We start from the raw sequence: 19,085 nt of genomic DNA, 5'->3' as shown, positions 1-19,085 counted from the left end.
TAAGAAAGGTGATGTGGAGCTCCTACTCAGAGAAGGTGGTGAATGAATGCACTTCTATGTTTGTTGCAAAAATAAAAATTTTAGGTCTATCCCACTTGCTCTGTTTTGATTCACCTTGTTCCTGATCTGATCACATGGAGAAGGAGGGTTTCTGTTGTGATTCAGGTTAGAGCCTGTTTCGATGATGTGCTTTGGTTTCGATTTAGTGATTTTAGGAAATAGATTGTATTTTGTTTATGGTGTTGTAAAGCCACCCCTCGTGGGACTTTTTGACACTGGGGTTTTAAGGCAGAGCAAGGTGGCTCACTCTGGATTTTAGTATATTCTGTGGTTCCTCTCGTAGGTGCAGAGCCTATTGAGAGAGAACTCATTCCCTTATTTTACAAATGAGGAGACCAGGCCTTGAGAGGGGAAGTGTGTGTGTGGTGAGCCGTGAGGGGTGGTGGAGTGCAGGGGGCAGAGCCACAGCCGGCGAGACCCTCCCCGAGCCGCCTCCGCCAGCTCTCCCTCTGGCCCCAGCGCTGGAGCTCTCCACAGCAGGGGCGCACCTCCCGGTGGGCTTCCCTGATGCCAGTGTTGACCTGTGCTCCCCGCTTTGGGACAGGACCAACCTGGAGGCCTTGCAGAAGAAGCTGGAGGAGCTGGAGCTCGACGAACAACAGCGGAAGCGCCTCGAGGCCTTTCTGACCCAGAAGCAGAAGGTGGGGGAACTGAAGGATGATGACTTTGAGAAGATCAGTGAGCTGGGTGCCGGCAATGGAGGTGTGGTGTTCAAGGTCTCCCACAAGCCGTCCGGACTCGTGATGGCCAGAAAGGTGAGGGCACTTTTTTTAAAAAAAGGACTGCATCAAGCTTGCCTGGGTAGACAGGTAATTGGATTATCTCTTAGAAGACCTGGGGGCCTGGAGACAAGGATGGAAAGAAAATTGACTTTTCGTTCAGTACCCTTTTGTGCTGTTTGAAGTTTGAATTCGTGTTATCTGTTAGATTACAGATAAACACACTCATGATGTGTTAGTGTATTTATCCCACTCCCCAGACTGGAAAATAATAGCAAGGGACCCTTTGCTAGCTTTCTGGGTGCTCTGGAAAGAAAGCTGAGATGCTCATTTGCCATTTTTCAAGAACAGGGGCTGGTTCCATTTACCCAGCCCCAGGGACACACCGAACGTTGGCTTCGTGTTGTTTCTCCGAGCTCCACCCTGCCCATGCTTCCCCTTCATCTCCCTGCAGTACGGCATCTTGGCTCCCCACCCTGGCCTGCAGCCCTTGAGCTGGACTTCCTGCCCTGGTGAGCCTGAGTCCTCCTCTTTCCAGACAGCAGATTTGGACTCTTCCATGTTTTGCAGCACACCATGTTCATTTCTGTCCACATATTTTTGCTCATACTGTTCCTTCCATCTTTTCAAACACTTCCCATCTTCAAGGCCCACCTCCTGTCTAGCTTTCACTAGCGCCCACGCTGATAACCGCTGCTTCCGTGTCTTCTGGACACTCATTGTCCATGGCTCTTTTTAGAAGCTCAGCCTTATTCAGTAATCATTTCATGTTTTTGTCACCTGTCTCCTCAGCTGAAACAAGGGACAGCATGGCGGGGCGGAGATAAGGAGGCCCCCCAGGCCTTCGCTAAATCCCAACCACATTAGGCTCCTAAGGTCAAGGGGAAGTCTCCTGGGCAGCTTGGATTGGCAGACCCAGTTCCTCATACCTTTCTGGTCCTGCAACCCTTGGGTATCAACCAAGTCTCTAAGGCCACTTCCCCTCATCTCTCAGCTTCCCAGGTCCTTTTGTTCTTGGGAGCGAAAGGGCCCCTCTTCTTCAGTCTTGGCTCCTGGGAGTGGAGGCACAGCTGTCCCTCCCCTGGGTACAGCCCCTCCAGTGCCAACACCTGCCTTGGTATGTTGGCACTCAGTACTCTAGCTGGCCAGTAACCTGTTTGCTGAAACTTGCCTGCTTCCTCTCTTCCTACCTCTAAGAGCTTAAGCATTTAAGAAAACTTCTCTCTGTCCACCCACTCACCCCTCCCTCCATCCATATATGTTCAAAGCTTCTCTTCCTTGCACCTTTCTTTCCCCAGCTAATTCACCTGGAGATCAAGCCTGCCATCCGGAACCAGATCATAAGGGAGCTGCAGGTCCTGCACGAGTGCAACTCGCCTTACATCGTGGGCTTCTACGGGGCGTTCTACAGCGACGGCGAGATCAGCATCTGCATGGAGCACATGGTGTGTGGCAGCCTGGCAGCCCCTGAAGAGCGGCCTGGGGAGCTGGGGGCTCCGGCCTGACCTTTGCTCTGAGATGTGACCTGACCAATTGCTCCCTTGTTCCTCCCTGAATCCAGATCACTGTCTGGGGCATTTAGGAAACCTGACTGTAGAAGTTGGATTAACCAAGAAAATGACAGGCCTCCTTCCTAAGTCCCTGTCTCTTCAGAGAGGTGGCAGCAACCAGGTGTCCCTGGAGCACATCTCTCAGTTTTCTTGATCCCAAGATTTTGATGTGGGTAGAGCCTGGTTAATGTGGTTTAAACCCATATATTACATGCCATGCTGTGTACTAGGTACACGGTTCAGGGGTTATGAAGATGAGTGAGAGTGGGTGAGGCCCTGCTTTCAGAGAGTTTATCACTTGCTATAAGAGCAGGGTTAGCAAAATTAATACTGATGAACTAATAGTTATTGGGTATATATCATATTAAGCACCACCCTAAGCAAATTAATATTATATTTCTACAAACACCTTATTGAGCTGGGTACATTATCTGCATTTTACAAGTGAGGAAACTGAGGCACAGGGAAATGGAATAACCTAATCAAGGTCAGGCAACTGGTAAGTAGAATTAGTAAAATTTGAACCAAGGCTGTCTCACCCCAGTGTACTTTGTTGAGTCTACTGGATAGGGATTGGGGATCTCTTTCCATCCTTGACGGCCAGAATTTCAAAGAGAGAGAGGCTGGCTTCAAGGTTGCTAATCTTTTCTGTCCCCAATAGGCAGCATGGCACAGGGCACTTTGGTATCTGAGATGTTGATTCATAATTCCCTTCTTCACAAAAATCCAAGCAGACACTTTGTTTTGTTTGCCATTGTGTCTCCAAAGCCACAGCAGGTGCTCAATAATTATTTGTTTATAGATGTCACTTTCTCATGACATCTTGGAAAGTTTTTTATCTTTCTGATTCTCCGTTTCCTCATCTGTAAAATGGGCATTATTATACCTGCCTTGTTGTGGTGAGGATTAATTAAAATAAAAGATGTATCAAGTCTTCTGCCATACTCTCTGACTCAGAGTACACCTTTTGCAGACTTTAACTTTTGCTTTATCCTCACTGGAGCTGACAGTTCAAAGACCGAGGCTAATATGACCGAGTCTCCCTGCTCCATGGGTGTTCTGCTTTCGGTCCCTGCCTTGTGTCCCTCAGCAACTTCTCTGCTTCCTTCCTGACTCTCTAGCCCTGCCCTCAGCTCTGTAATGAGAGCCCCAAGGCCTGGTCTTAATAAGCTCTAGGAGAACCCTCCCAGGATGTTTGTCCCTTGCCGATGCCCCTGTTATCGTGAACATCTTTTCATTTTAATTATTAAGAAATGCCATACACCAGGTTTCAGGCATGTGCTGACTCTCTTTGCAGTACCATATGGAACGTAGGTTCTGAAATATGTCTTTGGTGCACCTCAAGGTCCCTGAGAAAGCTCTCGTTCCTTTTTGCTTCCGCGAGAGTGAAGCAGCCTCTGTGGGAAGCATGTGAGCCTTTCTGGCTTGGTCTCAACTCAGGCCTGGGGTGCCGATTATTCTCAGCCTGGCAGGGTGGGGAAGGGCAGAGGGGCAGGGCTGCTGCTTGTCCCTGGCGTTTCTTGTGCTCTTTCTGCTGATGATGGTTGGTTTTCCAGCTTTAGCCCAAGAGTTGGATGAAAATATGTAAATGGCAATGGAGGTCCTTGAAAACTAGAAGGGTGAGAGGGTGGAGGTGATGGTGATCAACCAGTGCTAAAACAGGAAAGGCCTGAGCAACCTCTCTCCCTCTTGGGTCTTGCTAAAATAACAGAGAATGGGTGGTGGCATGGCTTGGCACAGTGGTAACCAGCTTTCACATCTTCTGCCACTTGAGTCCTTTCCATGTTATGTGACTTATTAATCATATCAGCCCCATCATATGACATGGGTTGATCCCCACCCCTACCCCAAGCTGGTAGATGGGGAGAGTAAAGCCTTGAGAGGTTTAGTAATTAGTCTAAGTATTATAACCAGTAAATGTCAGAGCTGAACTCTTAACTGATGTCACTAACCAGATCCACCTTCTTTAAATTTCATATTGCCTCCATTACGCCATGTAAGTCATGTACTCTCTCAGGATTTTCTCATCTCTGCAGAAAAATGTCTGGACTGGATCTTTTCTAGGGACCCCTCTCCCTGCTAACCTTTTGTGTTTCTGTGGTTTTTGGCCCTCATAGCCAGTCAGTTCACTACATTAGTTAATCATTATGGAATCAGCGTCACATGCACTTATTTTATTGCCTTAGTGCAAAGTGCCACATGAGCTGCGGCAGGGATGGGGACATTGAGATCAGTGTCACGGTGAGGATGTCACTGGACACGGGGGCTCTTTGAGCACCAGATACGTGTCACCTCGTGCCTACTGTCTTCTGAACCATTAGAGGTTCTTTCCTGAGTAACCTCCAACCCTTTTATTAGAGGGTAGCACAGAACTGGAGGTTATTCTTCCTTTAATAGAGGAGCCAGGAGGTGGTTTGTAGGTTTGAGCATGGTTGACCTCCAGGGTGCTTGCTTCAGAGGTTAGGATCAGGCCCTAAACATTGATAGTCAGTGGCCTCTTCATTTATCCAGATCCTGCTGGAACCTTTTTCAATTGGCCGTATGTGGCATCTTGCCACGTGGTGTTCAGTCTTTCTGTTTGTCTTAAATTGACCTGTGTTGAGACTTCCTCATACTGGAACCCTTCTTTCTTCAGTCTGGATTCAGAGATACTGATCACAGCCTCGTGCTCCTTGCTCATGTTCAGCCTTTCCTTCCCAGAGGAGGAGATGACACAGGGTGTCACAAGGGTTGGTACCCATTCTCATAGCCCATTTCTAGTAGCTGCAGGTCAGTTGCTTTCCTCCATGAATTTGGCTCTCTGGGGAGAATGAGATCCTCTCACTTAAGTCCTCAAAACAGAAGGTGTCTCTGGAATTACTTGAGGTAATTGCCTGGGAAACTGGCTGTCAGATGCTTTCTGGGGCCAAGCAGTGTAGGACACCTATCAGGTGATATGTGTTGACTGACTGATGAGGGAGGCCAGGATGGGGAGGGCGTGGTCAGGCCTGGGGCTCAAGAGAGAGTTAGGGCCTCCTGTTTCTGGGGATACCTAGGCCCGGCTGAAACTGCTTCAGTACTAGTGGAGAGGCTTAGAGCTACCAGGGACGGGACCCTGGAAGGAAGCAGCTGTGGCCTGAAGTCTAAGTGGCCATGCCCCAGGGCAGCTTTCTGCTCTCAGCTGGGCACCCTCACCGCTTCCGTGGTCCCTGCGCAGGCCTCCTGCAGGAGAGCTCCTACACTGGCTGCTTTGCCAGGACAGTTTTCTAATGGCTGCCTGCCGCTTCTCTTTGGGGATTTCGCTTTGTCTCAGCTTCCCCATTTGAAAGGCGCTGTCATGGAGAGCTCTGTTCGTTAGCCATACCCCACCTTCCCAGGCTCTCTGGCCCTCTCTGTATCACAGTCTTTGCATGATGTCCTTTGTCACTGGCATTTTCCCCCAACGCTTTACTATAAAAAATTTCAGACGTACAGAAAGTTGCAGGAATTGTGTAATGTACACTCTAAACCCACCACTTCAGTTCTACCATTAACATCTTCCCCTGTTTGCTTTTGTCACACCTGTCCATTTATGTATTGCTCAGATAGTTTATTGGGATGCACTTTAAATTTGTCATCAGCATGCACTGAGCCCTATCTTCTTGATGCACTTGGCTAGGGCTGACCTTTTCTAGAAAAAAGCAATGTTTGTACTGCCCAGTCTGGATTTTGAGACCCAAGGGTTACCTGGATGATGCCTGATCAGAACAGGAATGTTCTTGTCTTTGGGGAAGTAGACTCCTGCTCAGAGGTAGCTGAGCAACTAGAGAGCTGGGAACTCAGGGTTGATGTTTTAAGCTCCCCCCCCCCCCCCATAAAGCATTTGTCTCTTCTATAGAAAACCTTCACAAAAGCACCACTGACTTAGTTAATAATCGGCTTCTAAAAATAAGCCCAGTTTTCAGCAGCTTTAGTCAGCGAAGGCAGGTCCTTGGCAACTGCAGTAGAATTGAAAGGTTGGGAGGTGAGTCGCAGGCAGCACTGGGTGAGCCTGACTGTGGTTCGTGCCTCTTAAATCCTGCTCCTCCCATTGCTCATACTGTAACTCTGCTTGTAGTATAGAAGGAGGCTAAAGGGAGGAGAGCCAGCATTTCTTCCTTCTTAACAGAAATGTTTACTATACCAAGGTATTTCGCTGGGCTGCCCTCTGACCTGGCAGTGGAACCTGAGAGCGTTTTCTGCCTTGTTTGTATCACAAATTTGGGCAGAGTTGCTCTGTTCCCTAGCTTTAAGTATACAGTCTTCCCTAATAATTAGGCAGAGTCATTCAAACAAAGGGTCTGAAATCACATTCAGTTGAAAGCAAAATAGAAATAGCCGGAAACTTTCTGCACTGGAGTCCCTCGTGCCTGTCAGTAAGGGAAATTGAGAGGTGCTGTGGCCTTTCTTGGGGCCTGCTGACTGGGGTCTGTTGACCTGGGCTGTGGTGCTGGCCTGATTTGGCCATCAGGGGCCTGTGGCATTGTGAAGGCAGCCTCAAAGCCTTTGAGCCAGGCTCAAAGGATGACTCAGGCACCCGCCTGGGTCACAGCCAGGGTAGGACTCTCCCAAGGGCTCTTGGAAAATGTGTGTTTACGGAGAAGTTCTCTTTGGCTGTAGATCAATAATTCCCATCTCATAGCACATTTGAATTTTAGGTTGAATTTTGAAATCTTCCCCCGTGCTCCTTGGTTGTCTGACCCATCATTAGGTAGTTGTGCTTGGGAGTTTGTTGTGATGAAAAGTCTAACGTATTCAGGGCTGTTAGTATGCATATGAGTACAGACCTGTACTATCTTCTTTTTTCATTAACATCCATGATCCATAGTTGATCTATCATAGAAAGTCATTGGTCCAAACTGTCCTTTCTGTAAGCATAGAATTTTAAGTTGATAATCTGTGTTTAGCATTAGTTTAGGTAACTTTTAAAAATGATTTTTATTTACTTAGTTTTAATTTTTGGCTGCACTGGGTCTTCATTGCTAAGCATGGGCTCATTCTAGTTATGGTGTATGGGCATCTCATTGCAGTGGCTTCTCTTATTGCAGAACATAGGCTATAGGGCATGTGGGCTTTAGTCGTTGGTGTTCAGGCTCAGTTGCCCTGTAGCATGTGGTGTCTTAGTTCCCTGACTAGGGATCGAACCCATGTCCCCTGCATTGGCAGGCAGATTCTTAACCACTAGACCACCAGGGAAGTCCCTAGGTAACATTTTTCAAGAGCTCTGTATCCCTGAACGAGTCTTACTTATTTTCTCACTTCCTTTAGAAAGAAAGCAGTGTTCTAGCTTCCTAACAGATTTTGCACCAACTGGATGCTCAGTATCTGTTAATTGATTTATAGGTTTAATTCTCCACTTTCATAAATGAGGTCAATTTTTTTATTTTTTACCTTTAAAAAGGTAAAACATTTATTTATTGTAGAAAATTTGTAAATCATAGAAAAGCACAGAGAAGAAACTATTGCACAACAGAAGTCCCTAATAATCTTACTACATAGACTGGAGCATTTTGGTAATAGTTTTGATATTCTGGTTTTGTGTGAGTATATGCACACTTTAGTTTTATAAAAATGAGATTATGCTGTGTCCTTCTTTTGTTTATTACATCATTGCTCTCCAGGCTTCTGTTTCTTGGCTGGGTGGTTTTGGAAGCGGGATCTCTGTGGAAATGTCTCTCTACTTATCCTACCCAGATCTCACCCTCCTCAAAGGCTCAGGTTCCATATCACTCTTGTTGTGAACTCTTCTGTTGGCCACTTTGTCTAGGGATCGCTTCCTCTGGATACCTGTAGTGATGTCTTTTCTCTTCATTTAACTGTTTGTTCCCTGGCCTATTTCAGAGGAGGATTTACGGTGCCTTGCCACTTTATGAATGTGTTCTGTCTTCCCAACCAGAGGGTATTATTTCCTGTCTTTATCATTTTTTTCATATGTAGTTCCTCACATATCCCTCTGCCTTACACAGAGCTGATTAATAGATGATAGTTGATGATGGTAGCTGCTCAGGGTAGACCGGATACTTAGAAAATCAGTCTGAAGTTGTAGGGATCATCTCTGCTTCTGGGGTAATTTTATATTGTGACTGATAATCGGCTGCATCCCAGGAGTACTAAGCAATTTAATGTTTCTCTGCTTATGATGTCGTTGAAATGCCCCAACTTGGGAGTCCCCTGGTGATCCAGTGGTTAGGATTCCACTCTTCCACCCTATTCTTTTCTCCCCTTGCTCCTCTCCTTTTGCAGGTATGGAAATCATACTCATTCTTTGAGTAAGATTTCAGCTCAAATGTTATCTTCTGAGTGAAGTCAGAATTCTCCCTTCTTCTTTGGGTGTGTGTAGCACTTTTACTATATACATTTATTCTGTTTCGTTGTGTTTTGTGGAGTAGTATATTTCTCCTACTAGTTTATAAATTTATTGAGGATAAGAGCTAGGTCTTTTTTGTATCTTTATCCTCCACAGAACCTCAAACAGTGCATGGTGCTTTGTAGGATTTGTGGAATGAATAATTACTTTCTATGGTATTTTTCTTTGGATTTTTTGAAGTATAATTTGTTAGGATGATACCAAATGCAAGTTGTGACTTACATAATGGTGGCAGAATGGCAAACATTTATTGAGAACTTACCATGGGCTAAATATTGTTCCAAGGGCTTTGGATGTATGAGCTTGTTTAATACTTACAGTAGCTCTGTGAGTATTACAGTAGCCTTATATAATTATTATCATTCCCATTGTACAAGTTGAGTAACTTAGTGTCCACTAGATGGTAAGTGCGAGTTGGGAATGCAGATTCAGATAGTGTGCCTCTAGGGCACGCCTAGCCACCACTCTGTCAGTTCAGCAGAGTGAACCGCTGAATTAGTAACTTATGGGAAGGTTATTCATAGGGTTTGAGTTATTAATCATTTGCTAGCTCCCACAGTGTCTCACATTCATATCTTATTTGATATCTGGAGCACACCTTCCTTCTAGGAAGGTTTGTCATGTGTGAGATTTATTTTGCCGCTGAAGTTTAACACTTGAAAGAATAGTGAGAAACACTGTCACTAAATGGGCTCTGGTATTCTTGTTCTTAGGATGGGGGTTCCTTGGATCAAGTTCTGAAGAAAGCTGGAAGAATTCCTGAACAAATTTTAGGAAAAGTTAGCATTGCTGTGAGTATATTGAGAAGTTTTTCTTCCAAGTTCTCTCATTGATAAATAGGAAAGGGACAAGGAGGAAGGTGGGAAGTTGACAAAGGGAAGTTTTCTAAGAAAAGTTAGGTTTCTCACTAGAATTTTCTCTTATCTGGATTCTAGATACAATATCCTCTCCCTTTCACTAAAACTAGCAAAGTAACTTTCTGTATGTTAAAATCTATCTTGAAAAATAGGACAGGGTATCCAAAAGAATTCTCATTTTTGGCATCAGAAAGCCTCTTTTTAGAATGCAGATTAAAAAATGAATTCAGGCAAAGTGTTTTTTAAAATGTAAATTATCTAAACTTGCAATTACCAATTTTGCTTAAAAATCATATGCTAGATACCATGTAAAAGATGGTTTCTTAATAAGACGATGAAAAAAATCAAACAGAGAGAAGAAAAATAAGGGAAGAAGGCAAATTTGTGATGTTACATGAAGTATTTTCTAGATAATTTTAAAATAGAAAGGTTGGATATTTTCTAAACACCACGATTTCAGTTTCCCTCTTTTTACATTTCCTCTCACCTAGGTAATAAAAGGCCTGACATACCTGAGGGAGAAGCACAAGATTATGCACAGAGGTAAGAAATTATTTGCTAGTTGTGATGTTTTGGATTTTAGCTGAAATCTAAAAATTGTTGCATCCTCTTTTATGTTTTGCTTTGGTATAAAAGTCATTTGCTGGTATTTTTTATTTTTACTACGACTCTTTGTTTAGTTTGATGTCTGGAGCAGTAAGAACCACCCTCTTTTTGCTATGTGGTGTGCCTGAATATTATGCCAGTATACATATGCCAGTGTATTAAAAAGCAGAGACATTACTTTGCCAACAAAAAGTCCATCTAGTCAAAGCTATGGTTTTTCCAGTAGTCATGTGTGGATATGAGAGTTGAACTATAAAGAAAGCTGAGTGCCGAAGAATTGATGCTTTTGAACCGTGGTGTTGGAGAAGACTCTTGAGAGTCTCTTGGACTGCAAGGAGATCCAGCCAGTCAATCCTAAAGGAAATCAGTCCTGAATATTCATTGGAAGGACTGATGCTGAAGCTGAAACTCTAATACTTTGGACACCTGATGTTAAGAACTGACTCATTTGAAAAGACCCTGTTGTTGGGAAAGATTGAAGGTGGGAGAAGGGGACAACAGAGGATGAGATGGTTGGACGGCATCACTGACTCGAGGGACATGAGTTTGAGTAGGCTCCGGGTGTTGGTGATGGACAGGGAGGCCTGGTGTGCTGCAGTCCATGGGGTCGCAAAGAGTCAGACATGACTGAGTGACTGAACTGAACTGAACTGAACTGATGCCTGTTACCTGAGACTGTGAAAGACATAGTCACCCAGTACACACAGACCAGATCCCCAGCTGGAACTTAGTTACCCAGCCCTCGGTGTCCTTGGCTGCCCACTGGACTAGACTGTGAATAGGCCCAAAGCCATGACTGACTGGATATGAGTTTGACTCTAAAGAAACTCTGGGTTTTATAAAAGTATACATACAGTTATCATATAACCGTACCATTCTTAGATATTCAACATAAATGAAAACATATGTGTAGATAGACTCATATGCAGATATTTAAAGCAGCTATATTCATAGTAGAAATAACTAAAATATTCTTCAGCAGGCCAAGAGATAAGCAAATTACAGTATATCCATACAATAGAATGTTACTCAGCAATAAAAAGAACAGACTCTTGACACACATAGTTTTTTAAAATTAATTTATTTATGGCTGCTCTAGGTCTTCATTGCTGTTGGGGACTTTCTTTAGTTATGGGGAGCAGGGGCAACTCTTCATTGCTGTGCATGGCCTCTCACTGTGGTGGCCTCTCTTGCAGAGGAGCACAGGCTCTAGGCATGTGGGCGCAGGAGTTGTGGCACACAGGCTCAGCAGCCCTGAGGAATGTGGACCAGGGGTCAAATGCATGTCCCCTGCACTGGCAGGCAGATTCTTACCTTGTATCTTATCTTATTCTTATTTCACTGTACCACCAGAGAAATCTGACACATGTAGTTTTGATGACTATCAAAAACACTTAATGTTAGATGTAAGAAGCCTGACACGAAATAGTATAGACTATCTCCATGTATGTAAAATCATAGAGGAAAAAACACAGGTCTTTAGGGACCGAAAGTAGATTGGTGGTTGCCTGAGGGCTTACTGAGAGATTAACATCAGTGAGGCCTGAGGAAACTCTCTAGGGGTGATGAAGTGTTATATCTAGATTGTGGTGGTAGATATGTGGATATATGCATTTATCAAAAGTTAAACTTTCTGATGAAGTGGTTGCATTTTATAGTGTATGTGTGTGTGCTAAGTCGATTCAGTTGTGTCTGACACTGCGATCCTGTGGACTGTAGCTTGCCTGGTTTCTTTGTCCATGGGATTCCCCAGGCAAGAATACTAGAGTGGTTGCCATTTCCTCCTCCAGGGGATCTTCCTAACCCAGGAGTGAGCTCCTTACCACTAGCGCTACCTGGGAAACACTTAATAGTATATAAAGCCTTTTATATCTTAATGAAGTTTATTTTAAAAAAAAAAAAAAGATGAAGAAGCCAGAGGAAAGACAAATGGAAAACATAGTTCTCTGGTCATGTCCCTTTAGCTACAGTGTGCCTTAGCACAGGTCTAGGAAGGGATGGCAGAGGAAGAGCGTAGTGGACTGGTGGGATTTACTGCCCAGCTTACGAATCATTCTGTATTCCCAGTGTTAGTCACTTAAGTCGTATCTCTTAGTGACCCCATGGACTGTAGCCTGCCAGGCTTCTCTGACCTTGGAATTCTCCAGGCAAGAATACTGGAGTGGGTTGCCATTTCCTTCCTGAGGGGATCTTCCTGACCCAGGGATTGAACCTGGGTCTCCTGCATTGCAGGCAGATTCTTTACCATCTGAGCCACTAGGGAAGCTCTATGTACTATAATACATTCTAAATTTTAGAATAGGTGTTTTTTTAAAATTAAAATTTTAAATTGTAAAATATTTATAACATAAAATTGATCATTTTACCATCTCAAAATGTACAGTTCAAGTAGAATTTTTAAAAAATGTACAGTTCAGTGATGTTAAGTACATTCACATTGTTATGCAACCACCACCGTCAGTATTCTTAAGATGTCAGATTTGCTTTAATGGATCTGTAGTTTCAAAGACATCCCATTAAAAATCCCAGTAGCCTTTGCAGAGTTGATAAATTGTATCTAAAATTTAAGTGTAAATGCAAAGGACCTAGAATAGCCAAAACAACCTTAAAAAGGTAAAACATAGTTGGGAGACTAAGACTACTGGACTTTAAGGTTTATTGTAAAGCTATAGTAATCAGTAGAGTGTTTGTATTGGTGTGAAGCTAAGCAGAATAGATCAAATAGAACAGAATGAAGAGTTCAGAAACAGATGCACACATATATAGTCAGTTGAGTTTTGACAAAGATTCCAGAGTAGTTCAATAGAGGAAGAAGAATTTTTTCAACATATGATGCTGAACAGTTGGATATCCATATGCACAAAAATGAAAGTCTATCATTTCCTTACACCATATACAGTAATTAGCTCTCAGTGGATCACAGGTCTAATTGTATGGGTTAAAAGTCTAAAACCTACAAAAGAAGACACAGAAGACTATTTTAGTGACTCTCTGTTTTAGCAGAGTTTTAAAATGGGACACAGGGGCTTTCCTGGTTGTCCAGTGGTTAAGAGTCCGTCTACCAGTGCAGGGGACACAAGTTCAATCCCTGGTGTGGGAAGAGCCCACATGCCCCTGGGAAACTGAGCCATGCCCCACAACTACTGAGCCTTTGTGCTGCAAGTACTGAAGCCTGTGCACCCAGGGCCTGTGCTCCAGAACAGGAGAAGCCACCACAATGAGAAGCCCGAGAACCCCAACAAAAAGTAGCCTGTGCTCATCGAAATTAGAGAAAGCCCATACACAGCAACAAAAACCCAGGGCAGCCAAAAATGGATGAACGAATAAATAAATTTTAAAAGAGAAAATGGGACACAGAAAGCACCAACTGTAAAGCAAAAATCAATAAATTGCACTTCATCTAAATTAATAACATTTGATTTTCAAAAATGCTGTGACAAAAATGAAAAGGCAAGCCACAGACTAAGAGAAAATATGGGCAAAATACATATCCATCAAAGGACTTTATTGAGAATATTTAAAGACCTCTTAAAACTTAATAAAAAGATAAACAATGCAATTTCAAAAAAATGGGTAGGGTCTTCCCTGGTGTTCCAGCGGCTAAGACTCTGCACTCTGAATGCAAACTCCCAGGTTCGATCCCTCATCAGGAAACTAGATCCCACAAGTCACATCTAAGACCTGGCACAGCCAAATAAGCAAATAAAACAAGTATTTTAAAAATGGGTAAAATATTTGAAGAGTCACTTTACAAAAGAAGATATGTGAATGGCAAATAAGCAAATGAGAAGATATTCAACATCATTAGTCATGAAGGAAATGTAAGTTACAGCCACAATGAGTTACTGCTACACACTGACTAGAATGTCTTTAGAGACTAGGTTATTCAGGGTGTGGAGCAATTGGAACTCTCAGTCACTGCTGATAGGAATCTGAAATGGTGCAGTTTATCAGTGTTTTAAAATGTTAAGCATGTTTATCTATGATACATTTAACCATTTCATTCCTAGGATTTTCCCTAAAGAAAAAAAGAAAGCATAGGTTCAATAAGGCCCTTGTACCTGGATGTTCATAGTAGTTTTATTTGTAATAGCCAAAAGTAGAGACAACCCAAATGTCCATCAGCAGTTGAATGCATAAACAGATTGTGGTATATCCATACAATAGTATATACTGCTTAACAATAAGAAGAATAAACCATAGAAAAGTTTAGCAGTATGGAAGAATCTTAAAAGAATGATGCTAAGTGAAAGAGTTAGACAAAAAAAGAGCCTTGTTACATGCTATGTGAATCTATTTCATAATTCTAGAAATTGCAGGCTAATCCGTAGCGACAAAATACGCATCAGTGCTTGCCTGGAGAATGAAGGGGTGGAAGGGAAGAATTACAAAGGAGTGTGAGGAAATCAGGGGGAGGGTAATAGACGTGTTTATAATCATGATTGTAGCCATGGTTGTATACATACTCATCAAGTTATTATATGAAAATTATATGCCAATTGGGATTTCCCTTTTGGTCCACTGCCTAAAACTTCATGTTCCCAATGCAGGGGGCCCAGGTTTGATCCCAAGTCAGGGAACTAGATCCCACGTGCCACAACTAAATAAATAAGTAATTTTTGTTTTAAAAAAGGGTAAAATTACATATCAGTAAAGCTTTAAAAAAGCAAAAAAAAAAAAAAAAAGTCAAGTTGCTGTAAACTATCTCTTTATCAAGAGAGATATAAAGAGAGATTCTTAAATGCAGCCAGGGAAAGGGACAATTACTTTGGAAACACTTTGCTAGTTTTTTTTAAAAAAATTTACTCCATTTCTCAGTATTGACCTAAGAAAAATGAAAACATTTGTTTGCACAGAGACTTGGGCACACACGTTCATAAGCATCTTTATTAATGATAGTACCAAACTAAACAATCAAAATATTTATCACCAAATGAGCAAGTAAACAAATTCTGATATATTCAAACAATGGAACACAGCTCAACAATAAAAGCGAGCAAATTGTTGATACACACAACTTGGACAAATCTCAAAAACATCATGATGAGTGAAAGGAGCCTTATAGAAGAGTCCATACTGCATGGTTCTACTAGAACAGTCAGAATTAGTCCTTCATAACACAGGTTGCCTGAGGGTCTAAGGGCCTAGAGTGAGGGTAAACTTCAAAGGGGCATGACAGACAGTGAAGCTGGGCCAGGAACCCATATCTTCTGTTTTTAATACAGTCCTAAGTCTAGTCCTGGTGTTCTCTGCCGTGTGGCTTCTATGTGCCATGCTCTGCGTTGTTGGAGGAGTACTCACTTTATTTCCCTTCCGAAGAGAGGAAGGTTTCAGCTTGTTCCTGGAATAACCAGCTTGCTTTTCCCCTTCCTCCTGGTGCTGCCCTCACTTACCCAGCAATTTCTTTTCTGGCTCCACCATTTATTGCTTTTTGGCATAAAGAGCTGCTTTGTGAGCCAGGCGGGATTCCGGACAGATGTCTTCATGGAGAGCTCACTCCTTGCCCAGCCGACAAGGAGTCACTAGAAGGACTTCTGCTCTGGTGAGCAGAGTGTGTATGCGGGCAGCTGGGCCTGGCTGCTCTGCATTTCAGACTCGTGCTGTTTGAGGGTCTTGTCCAGAAAGAATTCACTGTAAGACCTCGCCTGGAAATGGTCCTCCTCTTGCACAACTTGATTCCTTATCAAGAGGCACGATGGGTGGACAGTTCCTGGAAGCTGAATTAGAGTGAGAATGAGAGAGTCTCTCTGCCTCTGTCTTTATGCTTTCTCACTGCTAGTAAGTTCAGCAAGTTCCTCTTCTGCTTTACATATATTCTTTTGCACTGAAATTTAAACTCTGTTTCTTCTTATTCTGTCCTTGAGGAAAAATGGGGAAGATTAAAAAAGGCTTTTTGTTTGCCTCACATTTAAAAAAATTATTTTCTTTTTTTTAATCTCTGGTGTAATTTTTTTTCTTCTTAAGAAAAATTTTGGCTTTACCACTAGTGTACCTGGGAGGCCCCAGAAAAGTGTAGATAGGCCTTCAAAAAACTGAATCCCCAGACTGTGTTGGGGCAGGGACCAGGAAGGACTGCTCTGGTTTAGGAGGCTGGGTCATGCAGACAGAAAAGCAGCAGCCTGAGTCCATGGCTCCCACAGGGTGGCTGTTGCTGTGGGCCAGTTGGCCCTTGTTAGCCTCACCGGGGGTGGACTGCCGGCTCAGTCACCCCCCAGAGGGGTCCACTGTCACTGCCGCCACAACAGTCATGCAGGCATCAAGCGGCCTTCCCTTCCTACTGAATGTGGGGTACGGGTTGGCACATCCGTGTGCAGGATTTTTTTTTTTTTTGCCACGCCACACAGCTTGTGGGATCTTAGTTCCGTGACCAGGGATTGAACCCTCTCCCTGGGCAGTGAAAGCACAGAGAGAGCATTAAGCCCTGGACCGCCAGGGAAGGCCCCAACAGGATTTTAAATTGTTAGGTGAAAGTGATTTCTAGGTGTGCCTTACTCTAAGTAAAAACTAAGGTACAAAAGTAACTTAAAGCACAAGTTGTTCTGGGGGCACTTTTGCTTTTTAAAACATTGACTCAAAGATTTTTCAAATATAATTTCTCACAGAATCTTCAGAAAGGCAAGCAAAAATTTTATCACTTTGATTCAGACTTTTTTTTTTAGGGGGTGGGAATATGCTGGAGATACAAACTTCCAAATTACTTTTTAGGTGAGAAGAAGAAGTATAGTAATGGTGTTTGGGTGAACAACTGTTTTCACCTACTGTTTAGGTCCTGTTTTTGCAGCTAGGTCGTGTCCTCTTGAAAGTTTCAGTTTTCTTTCTCGGAGTGGGTGTGTGTCCTGGACCTAGTGAGCTGCACTGCTCTGGGTGTGCCTGGGGCTGGCTTTCCTGTGTTTCTGGATGGGAACCTAGAGATCAGCAGATACTCACCCTCATTCCTGAAGTGCTTGGTCTCTGCCATTGTGGAACGGGACTTCTTAGGTAGAACAAGTACAACCGATACTCCCCAAGTCTGAAGTCCTGGCCAGCTATCTGGATTCCATCCACAGTGATGTGGCTCACTGTGATTTGTCTGGGTGTTGGGCAGACATCGTATTCTGTCTCCCTGAGTGTTCAGAGGGAGTAGCAGTCTGTGCGGTCCAGCCTGGTGTGGTGGTTTACGGGTGCCTGATCAGGAGGTGGGGATTAGAGCTGTGGCTCCTCTGGGAGTGCACCTTGTCCCTGAACTCTTCGGGGGACAGTCTTGTGCAGGTGTGTGCCCATATCCCTCCACGTGTACTTGCCCCCGTGGGCCCTTTCCCCATCCAAGAAGAGTAATGTGTATTGTAAAATAGTCATTGAACACCTACCAAATGCAAGGGACTGGGTGAATCGCTGAGGAGGGCAGAAAATGGCTTGTACACGACTTGTGTCCTCTGGGAGCTTGGTGTCTAACGGGGAAGAGCTTCCAATGGGTGGCGGAACACAGCCGGCACCATTGTTTTGTGCGTGAGTCACCCCACCACCAACTGTCAAAGAGAGTCTGATGTGATGTAATTAGTCGGGATCCTTTGACTGTATTAGAAACCTAACTCAAGATTATTTGATCAAAAGAGGGAACTTACTGGCTGGAGTAGCCAGGAGGTCCGAAGGCAGGGGTGAGTGTGGAGCTGAAATGATAGTCTCAGGACTTTGGTTGCTGCGTGGCTTTACTTCTCCTTCTGCGGTTGGGCTTCCTTTTCAGTCAGGCTCTCACCCCTGGGGGCAGCAGGGACCTCACTAGCTCAACACTTCCAGTCCTTAGCGCCCCAGGTCCCTGAGAAAGCTCTGCCTCATCTCCTCAGCCTCTAGGTCAGTGCTTGAACCGCTGGTTGGCTCTGCCTGGAGAGCCCCTCGAGTCCTGGGCCACTTCTTGTGTCCAGGAGGCTAGCTTACGAACATGTCTTGGGGCAGGATAGATGGGGCCTCTTCATTGGCACCCCAGCAGGAACACACACTGTTGTGGGGGAACATATCCCAAATGAAAAAGAGGAGTTCTGTAACTAGAAGATGGGAGGAACAGATTCTGAAAGCAAAAAAAAGGGTGAAGAGAGTTGTTCCACTGTAAATAATATTAAGCATTGGGTCAGCAAGACAGAAAACTGCTAACACAGGATCAAAACAATAATTAAGCATTGAAGGCAGGGGTGGGCAGATTGGCAGCGCACAGCCTGCTGCCTGTTTTTGTATGGCCTGCAAACTAAGATTTGTTTTTCAGAATTTTGTGACATGTGCTCATTGTGTGAAATTCAAATTTCAATGTCCATGAAGACATTTTACTGGAACACAGCCCGGCTTAAGTGTTGTCTGTGGCTGCTTTTGTACTGTAATGGCAGAGCTGAATAGTTGCTTGTGAAAGAGATTGTGTGGCCCTCAAAGCCTTAAAATATTTGCTCTCTGGTCCTTTGACAGTAAAAGCTTCCTGACCACTGAGTTAAGGGGAAGAGGAACCCCCGAGCCGAGGAAGCTTTAGAATTGAAGCCCGGAAGTCAGCTGTAAGATGATTAAGTCCTTCACTGAAAACAGGGTGTGTGACGTGGGGAGGAGACCTTAGCGCTCTGAGAGGGGTTAGTTAATTCCACTGGTTTCTATGCAGCCTTTCTAGTTACGGTGGCAGGAAGTCAGAGGTCCAGTTCATCCAAAGCTGAACCAGGTGGTTAGCCTTGAGTTAAGGGGTGTGTGGCGGGGGTGGGGGGCTCAGATACAGCTTCATGCCATTGAAAGCAGTGACTTGCATCACCAGCCCATCAAGCTGCTTAGCCCCCTCTCATTGTTAAGATCTTGTTCTGATTAAGACCCTGAAGAAAGATTATAGGATTTAGACCAATGCAGAGTTCATACAGCGGAGCCCATGAATAATGTCTGCTTTGGAGTTGCTGGCCGATGAAGATCAATAGATGCTGATAACAGAGTT

General features: G+C 44.0%; 1 protein-coding gene across 2 annotated transcripts in view; it reads left to right on the top strand.

Moving 5' to 3' along the window:
• MAP2K1 (mitogen-activated protein kinase kinase 1) overlaps positions 1-19,085 on the top strand; it is a 74,071-nt gene that overhangs the window by 36,160 nt on the left and 18,826 nt on the right. For both annotated transcript variants that reach the window (XM_040225812.1, XM_040225813.1), the window contains exons 2-5: positions 605-815; positions 2,078-2,224; positions 9,407-9,484; positions 10,042-10,093. In XM_040225812.1, coding sequence (XP_040081746.1) covers positions 605-815; positions 2,078-2,224; positions 9,407-9,484; positions 10,042-10,093 — 488 coding nt within the window. The remainder of the gene's footprint in view (positions 1-604; positions 816-2,077; positions 2,225-9,406; positions 9,485-10,041; positions 10,094-19,085) is intronic.

Source organism: Oryx dammah, unplaced genomic scaffold, assembly GCF_014754425.2.
Source record: "Oryx dammah isolate SB20612 unplaced genomic scaffold, SCBI_Odam_1.1 HiC_scaffold_26, whole genome shotgun sequence".
NCBI classification, from domain to species: Eukaryota; Metazoa; Chordata; class Mammalia; order Artiodactyla; family Bovidae; genus Oryx; species Oryx dammah.
This window is presented reverse-complemented; position numbering and strand designations above follow the sequence as displayed.